This window comes from Mauremys mutica, chromosome 3, assembly GCF_020497125.1.
Source record: "Mauremys mutica isolate MM-2020 ecotype Southern chromosome 3, ASM2049712v1, whole genome shotgun sequence".
In the NCBI taxonomy this organism is placed as follows: Eukaryota; Metazoa; Chordata; order Testudines; family Geoemydidae; genus Mauremys; species Mauremys mutica.
Window position 1 is genome coordinate 150885226 of NC_059074.1, and position 20342 is coordinate 150905567.

At 39.7% G+C, this 20342-nt stretch overlaps 1 protein-coding gene across 4 annotated transcripts in view; it reads right to left on the reverse strand.

The window, feature by feature from the left end:
* Positions 1–5229: 5229 nt before the first annotated feature.
* Positions 5230–20342, reverse strand: part of KIF6 (kinesin family member 6) — a 277394-nt gene continuing 262281 nt past the window's right edge. For 2 of the 4 annotated variants that reach the window (XM_045011993.1, XM_045011991.1), the window contains 4 exons: positions 18790–18884; positions 11663–11752; positions 9091–9197; positions 5231–6442 (listed from right to left, as the gene is read on the reverse strand). In XM_045011993.1, the coding sequence (XP_044867928.1) occupies positions 6426–6442; positions 9091–9197; positions 11663–11752; positions 18790–18884 (309 nt within the window). In that variant the 3' untranslated portion in view covers positions 5231–6425. Of the gene's footprint in view, positions 6443–9090; positions 9198–11662; positions 11753–18789; positions 18885–20342 lie in introns of all 4 variants that reach the window. The other 2 variants (XM_045011994.1, XM_045011992.1) reach the window with 2 other exon arrangements.

A 20342-nucleotide genomic window follows, 5' to 3' on the forward strand; every position in this document is an offset into this window, starting at 1 on the left:
AGGTCAGACCAAAGGTCCATCTAGCCCAGTATCTGTCTACCGACAGTGTCCAATGCCAGGTGCCCCAGAGGGAGTGAACCTAACAGGCAATGATCAAGTGATCTCTCTCCTGCCATGCATCTCCATCCTCTGATGAACAGAGGCTAGGAACACCATTCTTTACCCATCCTGGCTAATAGCCATTTATGGACTTAGCCACCATGAATTTATCCAGTTCCCTTTTAAACACTGTTATAGTCCTAGCCTTCACAACCTTCTCAGGTAAGGAGTTCCACAAGTTGACTGTGCGCTGCGTGAAGAAGAACTTCCTTTTATTTGTTTTAAACCTGCTGCCTATTAATTTCATTTGGTGACCCCTTGTATTATGGGAATAAGTAAATAACTTTTCCTTATCCACTTTCTCAACATCACTCATGATTTTATATACCTCTATCATATCCCCCCTTAGTCTCCTCTTTTCCAAGCTGAAGAGTCCTAGCCTCTTTAATCTTTCCTCGTATGGGACCCTCTCCAAACCCCTAATCATTTTAGTTGCCCTTTTCTGAACCTTTTCTAGTGCTAGAATATCTTTTTTGAGGTGAGGAGACCACATCTGTACACAATATTCGAGATGTGGGCGTACCATGGATTTATATAAGGGCAATAATATATTCTCAGTCTTATTCTCTATCCCCTTTTTAATGATTCCTAACATCCTGTTTGCTTTTTTGACCGCCTCTGCACACTGCGTGGACATCTTCAGAGAACTATCCACGATGACTCCAAGATCTTTTAACTACCATGGCAAAACTCGACAAGGCTTAAGTTTCACAGCAGGAGTAGGAGAACCAGGGCTGGCTCTAGGCACCAGCAAACCAAGCACGTTGTTGGGGCGGCAGAATTCCAGGGGTGGCAAAAAACCTAGAGCCGGCCCTGAGGAGAACCGACAGAGCACTCCTTTGAGGTGCAAGAAATATGAATATCATGAACATACCATGATTCTTCATGCATGACACTGTCCTCTGGCAATTCTCAGGCCTGGATTTTGATCTCACATCAGTTTTATACTCATGAAATTTGATTTACTGACGTGTCAGTGAAGGTGTAGGGGGGAAGAGGATCCTCTCTTTTCGAAGAAATGGATGAAAGAAATGGCAAAGTTTTGATTATGCTTTTCTCACAAAATTTCTACAAACAAATACCTGTTTCATTAAATCTTACTGTTGCTCTGTCTCTGAACATTGGATCAGGTTGTTTCAATTCCTCACAGAGTATCTTCCTCAGGAAAGTATCTTCAATTCACGCAAGGCCAATATACAGCCCTAAGTGCAAGTATGCTCATTATAGCATTTGTGTTGAGTGAAGAACTTCAGATATTGAAGGACATGTCCAGAGGGCCATCTCAAGTGCACTGCTCCTAAGAACACAGAAAAGTAGAGGTAGACGTTAAGAATTCCTAGTTTTATTGTGCTGGCATCAGATAGAGTCATTGGTAATAACTGTTATTATAATTCTTTGTGATGCTGGCCATACTGGTGAGGTTCCATAACAAATATTAGAGGAAGTGAAATGGAAAAAATTGGAAAAAGACCATTTACAATTATTTAAACCCAAACAAAAAATTATTAATGTAAAATATTAAAAATAGAAATTGGATTTTTGTGGTTATTAATAAAATGAACATTGAAAAGAAATACATTCTATATAGAGACACCAAATGTGCCTCAGAGAACAAGTCACGCCTGGAGTTTCATCTCGTCAACATCCATATTCTCCAGTTGAGCAGATAGAACAATTAGCATTTACAAAAGCTTAACACTTTATCCGGCTGAGGCACATTCAGTTTATACTACTGACACTAAACACTTCCATTCTAAGATTGGCTAAACCAGAAGAAGAATAACAACTTTCAGAGAGACGCTACTACAATACACACTGGTGATGCCATATGTGTGAATCTCAGTGTTCGATTCCTAGGCCTATGTCATCATGGGTTCAATCCTCTTTACAGGAGTTGCTAAGCCTGCGGCTGAATCATCTTTTCCTCAGAGTTCCTGTAGCTATTGTAGCCAGGAAGCAGTGGAAGGGGGTTGACCAGGGGCAAGAGTTGGTGAGCACAAGGCATCCACATGGATGTCCCTGGCCTCTGTGTGGAGCCCTGGGGATTCACCAATGGGAGCAGGCTTTGTGGCCCTTTCCATGAATGTGTGGACACACTTTGGCCCTTCTAGAAGTGATGATGCTATTGGGGAGCTCAGTGAAGATCCATCTTCTCCTCTGGTAAAACCTGTGGAAGGGGATATGAGGATAGAAAATGTCTGTGTCATACCACAAGAGGGGATGATGTGGTCTCTGGTGCTTGGCACAAGGTCCTCCTGGGAACATCTGCATGGCACCCAGCACTGTACTGCTATTGCCCCAAGATATCTCTGCAATCAAGGTCTTTGGATTTAGAAGACAGCTTGCTCTGGTTGGAGACGTTAAGTAAACAGAATTTACTATATCTACAAGTTTGCATAACCACTGGCTAGATATATCACGGTCAATAGACAGTACTCAGTCATGCACAAAAACCTCTTTACTTAGAAAAACTGTTTTACAGGTGGCTAGGCAGGCTCAAATCCAAATATAAACGGATGCCACTGACTGTACCTTCCTCTTGGTAAACACCAGGGCCCTTTCCAGTGACTCAGGAGATTATCTGAAGAGGTTTCAGTGGTAGCCGTGTTAGTCTGTATCAGCAAAAAAATGAGGAATCCTTGTGGCACCTTAGAGACTAACAAATTTATTTGGGCATAAGCTTTCATGGTCCAGAACCCACTTCATCAGATGTATGAAGTAAAAATACAGGAGCAGGTATAAATACATGAAAGAACGGTGGTGCTTTACCTAGTGTTAGGTCAGTCTAATGAGATAAATCAATTAACAGCAGGATACCATGAGAGGAAAAATAACTTTTGAAGTGGTAAGAGAGTGGCTCATTACAGACAGTTGACAAGAAGGTGTGAGTAACAGTAGGGAGAAATTAGTATTGGGGAAATCAAGTTCAGGTTTTGTAATGACCCAACCACTCCCAGTCTTTATTCAAGCCTAATCTGATGGTATCTAGTTTGCAAATTAATTCCAGTTCTGCAGCTTCACATTGAAGTCTGTTTTTGAACTTTTTTTGTTGAAGAATTGCCACTTTGAGGTCTGTTATTGAGTGACCAGAGAGATTGAAGTGTTTTTGAATGTTATGATTTCTGATGTCAGATTTGTGTCCATTTATTCTTTTGCGTAGAGACTGTCCTGTTTGGCCAATGTACATGGGAGAGGGGCATTGCTGGCATATATCACATTGGTAGATGTCCAGGTGAACGATGGTGTGGCTGATGTGATTAGGTCCTATGATGGTGTCCCTTGAATAGATATGTGGACAGAGTTGGCACCAGGGTTTGTAGCAGGGTTTGGTTCCTGGGTTGGTGTTTTTGTTGTGTGGTGTGTAGTTGCTGGTGAGTATTTGCTTCTGAAAAGGGACTATCAAGACAGGTAGCATTAGTATGGTACAGTCAACCCAACTGTCATACAGAAATAGGAGCTATCTAGAAGGTGCAGTCCACCATTTTTTTAAAGACAAGTAATTTTGGATTAATGAGTAAGCACTTAAGATGTGCAACTTTTTGTGTCCCCAAAACCAGCTGTATTGTGGAAGTATCCAAAAAGGTGTGGCAGGCCAATTTTCAGCATTCCTATCTAGTTGTGTAGTTTCATGTTACCAGTTATATCCTCAGCCAGGCATATCATGAGCATATTGGCCTGATTCTGATCTCACACCATTCTGTAAATTGGGAGTAACTCTGCTGAAATCAATGGAGTCACACTGACATAAAACTTGTGCGAAATCAGAATCAGGACCATAGTATTTTGGATTGGGGAATTGCTAGATCTTTTTTCTATCTCTGATTTCTATGATTATATGGCAACATCAAAACACAATGTTACATATGAAATCAAGTGACAGTGTCACACAAGATCACATCAGGACAATTGAAGGCAATTGACAAATATATGTAAGTCTCAGAAGAAACGAACAATTTTCCTAATGCTTCTTTTCTGGTAACCTCCAACATTTAGTAATTGCAATGGGGATTTTACTAATAACGGGAAGAGATAGCCATGTAACTGAACAGCAGTACTAGACTTTCAACGTTGTCCTTCTGGTTCACTTCCTATGATCTTATAGATTCATAGACTCATAGACTTTAAGGTCAGAAGGGACCATTTTGATCATCTAGTCTGACCTCCTGCACAATGCAGGCCACAGAATCACACCCACCCACTCCTGAGTTACTGAAGTCCTCAAATCGTGGTTTAAAGACCTCAAGGTGCAGAGAATCCTCCAGCAAGTGACCCCTGCCCCACGCTGCAGAGGAAGGTGAAAAACCTCCAGGGCCTCTGCCAATCTTCCCTGGAGGAAAATTCCTTCCCGACCCCAAATATGGCAATCAGTTAAACCCCGAGCATGTGGGCAAGACTCACCAGCCAGCACCCAGGAAAGAATTCTCTGTGGTAACTCAGATCCCACCCCATCTAACATCCCATCACAGACCACTGGGCATATTTACCTGCTAATAATCAAAGATCAATTAATTGCCAAAATTAGGCTATCCCATCATGACCTCAGTTTGGTGGCACTGCTGGAGTCAAACATATAAACATTAATTCAGAATGACTGGCCCTCTCTGCTCAAGAGAAGCCCTGCAGAGGAATGGCTTGTGGAATGCATTCTCTAATATAGGGGTTCCCAAACTGTGATCTGTGGAGAACTGGCTGATCACAAGGTGCTGGCTCTTCTCCTTGTCTTCAGCTGCTACAGTGCATTAAACAGTTTTCTTCCCCAACGCCCCCAGGAACCAACGACAGGGGGTAGAGACCACACCCACTGCCAGCAGCCAGAATAGGGTGTTTTTGTGTGTAGAGTAACATTCCCAGGAAGATGAGGGATAAAGGCTTTTGCAGAAAAAGGAGTGTTTTGGGTCCTCCAGAACAGGAAGAACTATGTCCTTTCTGCTACAAAACCTCAACCCACTTGCTTCCTCACTGACGATGAATAACCATGGACTTGACCCCTGGTTCAGTTGATGCTTGCTAAATTCTGTACAAAACATACTGATTTCTGTGGCACTCATGTTGATTTTTTCAGTAAACTGAAATGCATGGAAATACACGGCTTTTTAAAATAACAGATTACATTATTGATCAGATTTTAATTATTTGATGAAAACCTGTGACTTTGAGTATTTTCCAATTTGTTGCATAATTTTCAGTTGCTGCAAAATTTAGTACCATTTGAAGTTGAAGATTATGCCCTAAAGAATACACGACTCCTACCAATCAAGTTATCTGTATTTTGTACATGAATAACAAAGAGCTTTCAGATTTCATCACTGCAAGTTGCTCAATAGCATGAAACGCGGTGGTTTCAGTCTGAAACTATGTACATTTTAGAAACTAAATTTTGCTTTTATGTTTTAGATTTGCTTGAATCTCAAACTGAAAGTGAGACATGGGGTTGCAGAATGGGGTTATACAAAGAACAGTATTTGCAACAAAACATTAAAACTTTACATTTACATTTTCATATTTTGTTTGGATTCTGCAAAAATTGCCTTGATTTTACATTACACCTGCAAGATATCACTGTTTTGGTTTTTTTTTAAAACCTGGACATTTTGGGGACGATACATTTTTACATGAAATTTAATGTATCCAAGTGAAAGACCTAAAATTTTTGGAAACTCTGATTTATGAAATTTCACTTCAATGTAGATCAGTTTTCATATTATAATACGTGATCTCAAAATTTCAGGCATTTTGTATGAAAACTGCCTTTCTCACGAAAAACAAAACAAAACAATAAAAGTAATGTGCTGGCATTAGTCAATGGTCCTGAATAAAACTGCTAAATTTCATGAACCAAATATTTACTATTTTTGCACAGCACAACTGTGAAACCCACCTGAATCAAACCCAACAATGTTTGTACAAACATCTGTGGACAAAACTATTGAATTTCATATAACTCTATTCATAGGCTTCCAAAATACAATCAGAAAAAGAGAAAAAAAATTGCATCAGTAGCAAAGCAATGTTTTACTTGTGATGGAAAAGTGGTTTTAAAAAGTGCTAGCTAATTGTGATGTTTTACAAAATAACCATAACATTCCCAATAAACAAATTTTTTCCCGTCTAGTTGCTTCAGTTGTGCTTTATCTTTGTCCATGCTGAAGATTTGATTGCACAGGTTTGACATACACAAGTCATTCATTTTTTCTCAGTCAAGCTGCAGACCCAAAGTGGTGAGTTGTTCCTGGTTCTTAAAGAGAGAAGGTGGGAGAAGAGGAGAGATTTTTGAATTGTCCATTTTTCTTCATTTACAGAGGGAGTATTGGAGTGCAACGAGAAATTCACTTGTTCCCCAAGCCTGAAAGGAGATAAGGACACTGTTAATCAGACTGTAGTTCAAGACACTGTCATCAATTTTAAATCAATGGCTACTCCACAGACAAAAACAGATGCAGGGCAAGAAGAGGGTTGAATCCAAGAGTTTTAGGCCAACATATCATTGACCTCCAACTGTTTTCACTTCGCTACTCCAAGAATGAAGGGTGAAACAAATGTTTATGCTCACAGAGCAGCCCTTTGTAAGTAACTTTACTAGCTGTGTTGCCACGTTTCAAGAATGATAATGTTAGCAACCCCAGCAAGCTACTCCAAGGCGGCTTGACGAACAGAGAGGTATCCAAACGAGCGTAAAATACTGCATGTGTGCCTGCTTTAATTAATGTCTGTTTGTAAAGCTCAGAGACATGAATGGCAATGATCTGTGAGTGCCTAACTAATCTCCCCCTGGGACCCCTTCAAAGAGGCCATTTTCCACTGTATTACTTTCATTAACGATGTTGTGCATTCCCACGCTGATGCTTTTTCTATTTATGAAACTTGTTTTCCACACCATTGGCCTCTGCACACATTTTATCCTTTCTTTTCAGCTAATACAAAGCAGAGCCTTTGATGTGTTTCTGGGCCATTGATATCATGGAGCAGTTTCAAGCATTGAAGGAAGGGAGAGGAAGTATGATGACATCTTCCACGCCTTAGCAGACTTTGGTTTGGCTCAGACAATGTTTTCTGCTGGAGTCACCTGAAGAAACCCAAGCGCCATGAGTGAAATGGAACAGCCTTGGAGAAAGCACCATTATGGAAAAGAGCTCAAATGTTTACAGAATGCATAAGCCTAAAAAGGTTTGGACTCTGGGTAGGCAGTATGGCTTAGTGGATAGAGCACTGGGCAGGGACTCAGAACACCTGGGTTCCATCTCTGATTCTGCCACTAGCCTGCTGGGTGATCGTGGGCAAGTCATTTCACCGCCCCGTGACTCAGTTGTCCCATTTCTAAATTGGGAATAATGATACTGATTTTCTTTGCCAAGTGTTTGAGATCTAAGAGCTAGTTATTATTATTGTCTGCTTTCCCAAAGCATCTACTTTGAGCAACTCCCTCTTCCTGCCCACTCAGCTTCCTCTGAACTTTACCTGAGATTTCTTTACCTAACGAGCACTGCTCAGGGCCCTCTTCTTTTCCTTTGCCCCGAGCCCAGCTGCTCTCAAAATCCTCTGTTAGTTAATCCATGAACAGTTACTGCAACAGTCACTACTATTGTCTACTGCCTTTAGCCTGAATGTATGTGTGATTAAGACTTCCTTTGCATTGGGAAGCACTGGTGGCTCTCAGAAAGTCTGGGGGTGTGTCTGAGGGATGCGGAGAACTGAAATAATTTAGGGCCAAATCCAATCCTGTGTACTAAGGGTGTGCTGGGCTTGGACGAGAAGTGAACAGAGGCCTCCACCTGGCTTTCGAAGGGCAGCTCAAAGAGGGACCCATCTACTGCACCTGGTGGACAATCTGCTGGCTAGGAACTTTGCTAGGCCCCAGTGCATATACTGTAATGTACAGTGCTTGGCAGGCTGTACACTTCTGTAAGTCACACTACACCTTCTAAGTCATCCTACACTGCACTGCCAGGCTGGCTGTGGTAAGCATCATGCACGTGGTACCACACTTAGCTCCACAGTGTTTATAACTGAACTTGAGCACAGTTTAAAATGTGTTGACCATCCTCTGTTCTGTAGGAGTCTCTTTCAGACACAGGTGGGCCTGAAACTGAAGTTTATCAGTTTTGGTAATGCCTAGCCTTCTTTGAGATCCACACATGATGCTACGTGATGGCCTATAAACAAATAACAAGAAGGTTAGGGAAGGCAGCTGACCGATTCAATCTTGATGGGCTTTCAGAAATAATTTCATGACAAATTGCGCCCTTGTAATTCAAAGTTCATTTTTTGTATGTTATAAATGGGATGAATCATGGACCTTCTAAAAGCCTTAGATGTTTGCTTTAAATGTTTCTTTTTTTCTGTAGCCTGGCTCGTAGGTGAGCTGTCTACAAATTCAACTTTAACGTCTCCAGAAGAAGCTTGACAACAGCCTTACTAAATTAAGACAAAAGGGGACCCAAAGCCTAAGTGTGCTGAGTGTTTGCTTTGGATGGGCATAAGGTGGCTGGATTTGCAGCCTGTGTGTATTTACCTGAGAGTTATTCCTGATAAGCAGAGTGATAGTAAAGCACCACTCTCTGATAACGCTAACACCATCTGCCAGGGGCTGATAGCTTGCAGAGTAATGCTGTCATCAGCACTTGAGTGGTGATGGAAAGTTATTGCTTCAGTAATCACTGATGCTTTCATCTTCTCTCTAATTTGCTACTGTCATTAAGAACTGTTGTAAAAAAACCAACAAACAGAGAAGAAACTTTTGTCTTTATTGTGATGAATTACTTCCAGGCCACCTCTGGGTGCCTCTGGGAGCCACTCCTGTGTGCCTTCTACCTACTGCCAGTTTTATTTACTCACACTGTAGACTGAAATTTACTGCTCACCTATGACTACTCTTACCCTCTGATTTAGTGACAAATACCCAAAGGGGATTTATATTAGCACTGATATATAGATATATGCGTTACTGCTGTATCAAAGAGCTCCGTTTGGCCTAGTACGTTTAGCAGGGTTTACCTTTCTTCTGCAGGAGATTCTGTCTGGCTTTAATGAAAGCCAGAATGTCAGCATCAGTCTGGCTGTCTCCAGTGAGTGGGATAGATGAACTTGAACTCTGGGGGATCCTGAAATAAGCAGGTATATTCAGATGAGTAAACAGATTGATTCTATGTTCTCTATTCCCGTCTCCTTTTTTTTCTGTTTGAAAAAACGATAGATTTAAGGGCTTTCTCCTGAGGTTATGTTGGCAGAAGCCAGCCTAAGTTAGGGCAGAATCAAGCCCACGGCTTTTTAACTTTCTGATCTGTATATGCTTTTAAAATACACCTGGATTCCCATAATTCTAACATATTGCAGCCTGTTTAGTTATTACATGCCTTCCCCTCACACACACAGGGTTAAAAAATATTTTAATGTCAACCCACAGAAAATTACTGTCAAGCAGAATTAAATAATGCAATGAGGTTACTAGAGAAATGATGGGTTTATCTGTGCAATGCGACTCTTTGCTACAGAACTGTTGCTGCTATTAGCATGGGACAAATCTAGAGGCAAGCTGAGTGAGCATTCCATGGAATAGCATGTCAACATGGATGTACATGTAGAACTAGATTGTGGATCATATGATGTTCATGACATTTGCCAGAAGTCACTGCAACCAGGACAAGTCTAGGGGATAAACAGCAGCTTACTGCAATATCTTTTTGCCTGTTTAAGTCCCAATCCTGCATTGAGTCCCTGTGCCCATGTGGTTAAGCCAGGGCCTTACATTATAAATTCTTTGACACAAAGATCATAGATCAGATCTTCAGCTAGGATAAAATGGCATAGCTCCACTGATGTAAATTTACACCAGCTGACGATTTGGCCCTATGCCTTCACATTGGTTTATAGATGAACTAATCCACAACTGGTACCATAATAAATTACTACTACCACTACTAACATTTTCCAAATAGAAACTATCATAATCAAAGCACAATAAAAATATGGAGAGGAATCATGATTATAGAGACATTCTACTTTTTAAAAAACTCTTTTCTAATTTTGGTTTTCTCTACAGCACTTAAGTAACTATGATGCAGAATATAATCTTGGCTGATATAGAACAGATGTCTGATATGCATGTCCATGTGCTGCTAATTAAATCTCTACTTGGTAAGAAGTAGTCTGCTGGCACAGAACCAAAATGGCAACTGTACAGAAATTGTTACAAACTCCACAAAATGTCTATTTTTATCTAATTAACAAGGATATTCTAAAACTCCAACAGAGCATTATTTCTTAGGATGATCTTTCTAGTAGCTATTAGTGGAGACATCTCTATAAAAACTGTAAGGATTGAGTAAAAACTGAGGACCTTAGGGGAGAGTCAGATATTCTCAGTTAAGGAAGCAGATTACAACACACTTTGTCACATGAAAGTCAACGTCCTCCTTTATGACCTGGAATTACTGTTGTGCAGCATCTCACGGGGTCAGACGCAGGCCATAAAGCAGCCATTATCAAGAAATTATTCAGCACAGTATAGTAACTAATTCATACAAAAGTTAACTTTTCTGTACCTTCTGCTGAATTTTGATTAGCAGCAGTGTTAACAGTGAAAAATGTACAGTACATAAGAGCAGGTGATGCCTAACTTCCTTTTTAACCTGTTTTCCCTTTCTGTCTTTCTCACACACCCACAACCACATTTCTGAAACACTGATCTTTTGGGAAGAAATTTTCCATGCTTTGCCTCTGTCCCAAAAGTGGATTATTTTGGAAAATTTGAGGAAAATACCTTCTGCTCTTTTTCCTGTTGCAAATAAATAAATAAAAATAAATGCTAACCACATCTTCTTAGATATGGCTATAAGTGTAAAAATGGCTTAAATGTTAAACTTGAAGCACAGCAGGGTTATGTCTAGTTTTTTTGGGGGGGGGGTGGAGGGTGGGGAGTGAACATAAACAAAAGTGATTCCAAAAAAATCACAGTAGCCTCTGCCAACAAATTCGTTGAGCATAAGGCAGCTATGCCTCCTTTGAGAAAACAATACAAATATTCATTATCCAGCCTGACAGACACCGGGGTTGTTGTTCTCACTTGTTACTGGCATAATTTGCACAACGGAGATTGTGAATGTCTTAAGGAAATACACACAGCAATATTCTACTAAAAATCCTGCTTTAACATCCACACCAGGGGAAAATCATGGTGGTGAAAAATATTATGGATCTCTTGATTTTAGGGTCTCTGCATCCTACATTGGTCTACAAATTCTAAGATCCCCATTTAAAAACAAAAGAATATAAAAAGGGCCTTTTATGTTGTTATGGTATAGGTTTCACAATATGAACCAGCAGAAAACTGCCTCCAGTCAAACAGGAAGTGCACGAAAGGTGGGGAGTCACCTCTCAATATGGGTGCACGGGGTATAAGTGAGGACATAGACTCGCCTTTAATTATAAAGTCAGATTCAAAACGAGCAGCTTCAGTATGTTATTAAGAGACACAGAGAGATGACAACGGATTGTTCAGGATTCTAATGAACTGGAGACAAAATGCCAGCCTGCCTTACCCTCTGAATGGCACCAACATGCTCCCTACCTTGTATCTGAAGTTGAGTTGCTGAGCCTGCTCAGGTTGTTTTTCCTACCATGATCTTCATTGGGGTTGACTCTACTGGTATCTGAACAACTAGAGGTGGAAAATGGAGGGATAATTAAGTGTTAGTCTGGAGGAAACGTCTGGATACATCTGAAATGACTACAATGAAGCTGGTTTTTAGAATGTATTTGTTTTAACTACTAAAAACATCTTTTGCTTTCAGGAAGAAGGAAATTCTCTATCCAACTTATGTGATGATGGCACTTGCATAGTGAATATGACCACAAAAAGGCACTCTTAGGACCTACTGTTTTAGAGTGGCAAATAAGGTGGTAAAGAATCAGAGGACAATGCACCATTTCACTTTCTATGCGGGAGTTTTAATTTCACGATGGAGCATTTTGGTGTATTTTAGAAATACATTTTGTGAACTTTTTTAATCTCTAAATTAATACTGAGCCAAATGCTGAGGCTTCAACTCAGTTTTTACTCAGCCTTTACTCAGGCAAAATTATTACTGAAATCAAAGGGAGACTGGATAAAAACAGAGTGAGGACTTACAGATCTGGCTTGTTGATCATAGCTATGCTTATTGCAAAAGGAGAGATGCCATTATCAAGGAATCTCTCAATTAGGAAGGCAGATTTCTGTCATGGGATGTCAATTTCCCCTTGTTCAGCAGCTTTCCTGTGTCTATGGGTAAGTATATGCAGCAGTATTTCTTATGCCAATACTAAGAGAGAATTACAACATGGTGTTATTCAGGAGCAGTGTGTTTCCGCTAGGTGGTGGGCTTGGTGTATTCCCGCTTTTTTAACCCTGCAATAGTTCATTCACATTGGCTTATGAATTGATGTTTCTGGCAGAGAACTTGAAAAAGGAAAGAAATTTATTACTAATATTTTATTGTGTTACATCGTGCCAGGTTCAGTTTTGCAGAATATACTGTGCCCAAGAGTGTAAGTTATATTCAAATGAGAAGCTCATAGATTATGGGGTTGAACATTTCCCTTTAACTCCTGACGTCCTATACCATTGGTATCTGCCTACTGCATTGAAATGACACTCACTTTAAATTAATTAAATACAAAATGCAGCTTTCACTAAATGTTTAATACTTCATGCTTAGCTCACCTCATTGTGTCTGGGTGTTAGAAGGGCCTCAAGAGAATGGGTAATGTGTGATGTATTATTACTGTGATGCAATAACTAGGCACAAAGGAGTTCCACTTTTCTTGAACATTATCAGATCAGTACAGGACTTCAGACCTTGAGTAAAATTTTCAAAAACATCTCAGTGACTTAGAGGTGAAGTCCCAATTTCAGCTGTGACTTAGGCACTTAGGAGTCTTCTCTTTGACTTCCAACTAGAATTAGGCTCCTAAATTCCTAAGTCACTTTTGAAAATGGAACTTAGGCTCCTATATCAGTTAGGTGCTTTTGAAAGTTGTTCCCTACAGTTTTCACTCTAAACACACCTGAGGTTTATTTGGGTTGCATTAGAAAACTATCAGCTTCCTTTCTGACAGGGTCTTGGATGGCCCAGACAGGTCAAGCTGCCGATTTCAAATCTTGTAGGTTACAGGGTTTCTGTGGAGTTGAAAGGTGCAAGGTATTCTGTGTAGAGGGGGAAAATCTTTGCAGCAAGATTCAAACAGCTTGAAATTTGAGCATTTTTAGTGACTTCAGTTTTGTGCGTGGTCTTTTTCCCCAAACTTTTAGAGCTCAAATGGAAATTCACCAACCAAGGATTTTTTCCTCAAAGACAAGGTGGGTAAGGTAACATTTTTTATTGGCCCAACTTCTGTTGGCGAGACAGACAAGCTTTTGAGCTACACAGAGCTCTTCTTCCGCAGACACATTATAATCTCCACAAATGTTCAGAAATGTGACATTTCAAGAGCATGAAAAATGGGCAAAATGGAAAACGCTACAAAAATGTCATGAAAATATTTCCCCAGTTTCACACAATACCTATACAGCAAGTGACTCCTGCAACCCAGGGAACGAAATGTGAAGACAACAGCAGGCAAGAAGTCATCAGAAAACGCACAGGACCTGGGATTATCTCCTGTGGAATGTAAATTGAGAGTAGGGGGCCTCAAGGACAAAGCTGGAGAATTAAAGGGTTTGTTGAGGTCAAGGAGAAAGATTTGGATGTCCATGGAGTCTGTTGGAGTTGGAGAAAGGGAGTTGGGTGAAGCAAAAGGGATTGGATAAGGTTAAGAGACAAAGATCTGATTGAGTTGGAAACAGAAACAGAGACAGAAATGGGAGAAGGGAAACCTCCAGAGCTTCTGAGAAGATCTGTATAAGAACCAAAATTTTCTAGACTCAGTGCGAATGCAACATGTGAACAGTTCCATCCTTCACTAGCAGTTAATCTAAATATCCAGTGAGTAAAGTTGAAAATACAAGAATCTGATAAACTTCCTAAATAAAAACCAATGTGAGAGAGGAATCGGGGAATGCCCATCCACCAGGATGAACTGAATACTATCCTTGTGTTCTGGAGTGGAGCAGCCAAGGAGTACTGAGCCAGAAATGTACAAATTAAGATGTTTTACAGAGTTTGTAGGATGCCACAGACAGATAGACAGACCCACCCACACAATTGCAATTAACTCACAGCTTTATGCTGGCAACAGTGTGGATAAGTTAGTGCATTCTTTTTCTGATGCTTTGGGAATTTCATCAGGTATATTTTTTAGTAAAATAGTCTCTTGTATTCTGTATTTCATATTGCTCTCCCCTTTCCACTATATTTTCACTCTGGGTTTGTTGAGATATTCATAGACCTTTTTCACTCTGAAATGGAGAGATGATCAGCCTTTCTCTGTTTTCTCCCCATTGCAGAGTTTTTCATCATTGTGACTAAATTAATTTTCTTTGAATGGATTGGATTTGCTGCTTTTAACAGCCTCATATGACACTTGTTAGGAGCTGTTCACATGTTGCATTTGCACTAAGTCTAGAAATTCTGGATATATGAGATGATAAATTTAATTTAGATTTGGAAACTTTTATTAGAAGATCTAGGAGGATTTATAATGAATGTTGATGTGTCTCAGTATCACTTCATATGTACTCTAAAGATCTTATCTGATGCCTATATGCAGCTTATGATCTTATTAGGTAGCATTTTTTGTTCTTATTTGTATGCATGGATATTTTCATTATACTTCATTAAAGCTTACACAAAACCTAAGAAAATGGAACAAAAATTTATAAGTATTTTTGATGTCTCTGGCTGTTCTAACTCATCAGATGTTGTTGACCTCTTTCTTAATAGGTTGTCCCTACACCCCCATCGCTACCAAGAATTGCAATCACTGTATGAAATCTCTTTTGGCACTTATGCTTTCTGAACATTTCAGATTACTGTTTGCGATCAGAGAAGGTTATAAAATATTCAAAACTACCTAGTGTGAAGACTTGTCCCAAGAATGGCAGAGCAAGCAAGTCTGGATTTGAAATGAATATTTCTGGTTAAGCCTCTAGAAAATGCATGGTATACATTTCAGCTATCTGAAATACATCAGATATGATAACATGAGTAAGGCAACACTAGCTTACCTGTGTAACACAGCATTTTTCCTATAGGAAGGTTAATCTCATGTAGAATACATTGAGGATGGCTTGTGTGTTAAGTGTGTATATATATTAAGCAAACCCAAGGTACTAAATTCAATTCTGCTGCCACTGAAATCAATGGGATTTTTGCCATTCCCTTCAGTGGAAGAAAGATCAAGCCAGTGGTTTTGGGTCTTTAAGGCCTGATCATGTGAGGTTCTATGTGCCCGTGCTCAGCACTTCACAGAACTGAGCCCTTAGTAACACAGACTAGTTTTGGTTGAGTTGCTAAGGGCTGAAACACTGTTTTATTTAAAGGAAGATAAATATTTGGCCACAAACTTGTTAATTTTGTCCATTTAAACCTAACAAGGATTACCAAACTCTTCTTGACCTGATACATTATCATGTATTATTTGGGGATACCTCTTCTCTTTCTGCAACCTGATCATCTCTGCTACCTCTAATTAATGACATTCCCAACTGCCAGAATAGCCATTGCACAAATTAAGTATTTTATTATTCTAAAATGTTTGTGAAGCGCCCCATAAACCATAATAGTCAACGTAAACTGTGCATTACAGACTTGTGAGATGACCAAAGGATTTTCTTAGAATGAATATATAGAGTTTGAAAAAGGTTACCGTAGCCAAATCCCTGAGTTGTATCCTGGGATTGTTAAATGTGCCAAGACAGAGATCTCATTACTTCTAATCCTGAAGTCTGCATTTGCCTCTGTTCACACCAAGGAGCTAGTTTGAATGGTTTTAGTGCATGCTTATTCTGTCAGCGATAGTCTTACATTTCTGACAGGGAGCCCACTAAGTGTTAGATTTTATGTCCATTCAACACATCTTCTAACTGAATTCCCTCTTGGATATGGCTCTCTATTTCCACTGATCTATATACAACATTACATGGTATATAATTTATATCAGCTTCCACTATTGTGACCAGTCTGCCTGATGGGTGATGGTGGTAGTATCAATTTATATGAACGTATTACTAGTTTCTTGGTGGACTGGGTAACAAAGGGCCATTTGTGAACCAGGACTATGTAACAGAGAGGGGAAGTTATAGCCAAGGTCTCATCCTACATAATGATGGGAATTAATAAGTAATGTTACCGAGTCTACTGGGTACAAGGGAATCCTTGGGCAATGAGCATTCTGCTATTCTATATTCTGAAACAGTGTGAAACTGGAAACTTTCCCTTCAAAATGTTAAAGCCTCAACCAGGTTCCAAAGAGCAAGAGTACATTTTCATGCACAGTGGGCTACTAAGTCTGCAGCTCCTCCTCACAATAAAAGAGCCGTGTTTCTAATTATGCGTGTATACACTGAAAATGTACCTGTGTGAAATTGGTTTAAAGAGCTTATCTTAAAATAAGATTAACTCTCCATGAAACTATGAGAAAAGAAGAACAGTGGACTTCAAAAGGTCTCTACAAAAGTAACATCAAAGGTGAAATTAGATACGGGAAAACAAAATTACAACCACACTGGCTCCTCATAGAACATCACATCAGTTCAAGGTCTCTGTCCTTACATTCAAGGTGCTTAATGATCTCGGCCTAGGATACATAAAAATCACCTAAAACTCCAGGACTAGGACCATGGTAAATAGCTAAACCCTGCAGTCACAATGGAACTGTCTAGTGTAAGGGTAAAGTTTGTGCAGGAGAAATCATGTTTTCCCTAGTGTTTTTCTTCAGTTTGTTCATTTCAGCAGCCCTTTTTCTTTACCCCCAAGACAAAATGCTGTAAGCAGACTGTGATAAATTGGTTGGGGGGCGGGGGAAGGAGTAGCTCCCTTTGATGGAAACCAAGCCAGCCAGTTAGCTGTAAAATCCCTCTTGGTCTGTTCCCTGCTTGCTTTACCTGTAAAGGGTTAACAAGCCCACAGGTAAAAGGAAAGGAGTGGCCACCTGACCAAAAGAGCCAATGGGAAGGCTAGAACTGTTTAAAATTGGAAAAGGAACTTTCCCTATGTCTCTTGTTCTCTGGGATGCAGGGACATGGAGCACTAATGCTATAAGCAGTTTTAAGCCAGGTATGATTATAGATTATCAATTCATACCTCGAACCTACTTATCTGGAGCCTCAAATATGTAAGTAAAATTAGGGACTGTCTAAAAAGATACGATTAGGGTTATTTCTTTTATTTCTTATTGGCTTGTGGACTCCTCTGTACTAACCCCAGATGCTTTTGTTTGCTTGCAACCTTTAAGCTGAACCCTCCCAATAAAGCTATTTTGGGTGCTTGATTTTTGGAATTGCTCTTTTAAAATCTAGCAAAAGCCTAAATTCCAGGTGTATTTTTTTTCTTTTTGTTTTAAATAAAATTTACCTTTTTTAAGAACAGGATTGGATCTTTGGTGTCCTAAGAGGTTTGTGCATGTTGTTTGATTAGCTGGTAGCCACAGCTAATTTCCTTTGTTTTCTTTCTCAGCTCTTCCCTGGAGGGGGTGGTGGTGAAAGGGCTTGAGGGTACCAAGGTCATAGAAAAGCTGTAACCTTGGGAATGTAATACAAGCCTGGAGTGGCAAGTATTAATTTTTAAAATCTTTGCTGGCCCCCACTTTCTGCACTTGGAATGACAGAGTGGGGATTCAGCCTTGACACAGACATACACTGATCACTTACACCAGTTAAATTAACTGTGGTATTTGTAACATTCCCTGTTCTAAATACTGCCAATACCATGATAAATGTATTACTACAGTACAATATATGCTAAGATTTTACTGGCACCCACTGCAGGTAGCTGTAATAATGCCATAATGCAAATTAACTTGTCTCACAGCCATGGACATACCACAATACTAAATACTTAATAGCACACGTGAGGTAATTTGGGTGGTTCCAAAGCCAAGTACATTGTTGACGTACAGTATCTTTATAAACCAGGAAATCAGGCCATCCTCAGCGGGGAATAAGAGAAGGGGCCGAACTCCACTAGAAATAGGTAAATCCTATTCATTGGTTTAATCTTGGAGCATGTAAACTGGTAAATTCATGAGTGAACTAAGCCTCTGTCTATATATGTGCAATGATATCACTCCATAAAATGGATGGATGTGAGAGATTTACCTTTTTATCCTAAAATTGTAGGCTGTGAAATCAGAAGTGACAGATGCCAGGGTGGGGAAGATGGCTGCCTTTTTTAGATACAGGGAATGCTTCCCTATTCTCAGATATCAAATTTGCTATCAAAATCAAGTGAAGAATAATAACTATAGCAACAGGGGATTTTTCACAGTAAAACAAGGTTTCACAGTACAACTAGCCACCCTAAGTACTACTGCAAATAATAAGTGAAAGATAAAAATATTTCTTTTGTATCTATTTGTCCATCAGTCCATGTCATGTCCAGCACTGTGGTACCTCAGCAATATATAATTACCCAGCTGCAATACAATTTTTACAAAGCTGTTTTCCATAGAAAATGTTTGCAACCTACAGAACTGCTGACAGTCAACAAGCTCCAATTAATGCTGTTATCAGCTGCATAGATGGTGGCTGAGTAAGAGGAAGAAAAACATTCAGCTTACCTGTTAGTATACAGATGTTGCTGGGATTCAAGAGATGGGAGGGAAGCCCTCAAGGCACTTGCTGAATTGCTCATTGGTACTTTCTCTTGCTGGTCCTAGAGAAACAGAAACGTGCAGGGCAGGATTTTTAAAAGCACTCAATATCGGCCTAATTCTGCTCCCATGAAAATTAATGGGACTTTTATTATTGACTGCAATGGTAACAGAGCTAGGCCAATCCTCAGTGCCTTTGAGAATCACAGCCAAAGCCTTGAATCCAAACAATGCTTTCCAGTTTAGCTGCATCCTCCTGCTGATCTTATCATTGGCACAAGAACTCCTGTAGGCATTACAAGAAAGTGTTTAGGAGTGGTTTAAGAATTTCTTAGCTCAAGTTTCAGGTTTTCAAAATGTCTCAGCAGCAGGTGTTGGCTGACTTGAGTTACTTAGGGTGTTTAGATCTATAGATAGGTCAAGGTTCAAGGTATCAAAGTCATTGTTTAGTCCAGATTTCTAAATCTTCCATTGATGAATCATGAGAGGCTGATCTTGGGCCTCTCCTGTGGACAGACACACAAGACATCATCCAGTAGGTACAGGGATTATACTTCACAGCTCTCTGAAAGGCTGTGTTTGCAGATAGCAAGGCCATTAATTCCCTCCCCATTGCCACCCACAGAGTTACAATGTTTTGACTTTTGCTACCAAAACTTCCATTTAAGCTAGTTAAGTTGCCTGATGCCATATCAAGATAACAAGTTCATGAAAGTTAACTGTATGTTCAATACATTTCTTTGTACTGTTTTCATAAAACTACAGTTTAGTTATTAATATAGATTTTTTTTGGAACAAAAAGAAATATTAGCTGAACATGTTAAAATTTTATTTACTAATAATTTTTTACCCAAGGAGTCAATATTCTCTTCACATGGTCACATAATACATGGATTCCTCGGATTCTGCATCCTTTTTAATTTAGGCTCACATGTTATCATTAGTTACGCCATGCAGACATGATCTCAAATGTTTGGGAATGATCTTCTACTAGCAGACATAATGGGGCTCCTTTCCAACATGTTATTGCCACCACAATCTATATCTTAGTGAAATCTTGCCAGGAAAGACTTCTAGAGAGGTGACAATGAGAAAGCCCATGAGAATGATATCTCTTGTGATGTTTTTTGCTTTTGTGATATCTCTTGTGATTGTGAAGCCCTGTATCTTAGCTTGTTTCACTATGGTACAAACTTTTTACATACTTATTTTAAAATAAACCTATTTAGTTTGTTATAACTTCAATTATTAAATCGGGGACTTCTGCTTCTGTGGATTTCCTAAAGTTGGCTACAGTATCAGTTGTGGAAGTTGGCTGGCAAGCCAGGAGCTGTGCTGGCATTCTGAGCTGAGAATAGATGAACCACAGGGGAGCTTAAAAGTTCTGTAGGGCTACAGGAGTCATCAAAACCAGGGGAAGTTGGAAATCAGTTGCCTGTGTTGGCTTTCGTGGATGTGCTATTGGTGGTGTCTGCCATCTTCCAAACACCACGTAAATCGTAGAGCAGCATAGTTTTGGT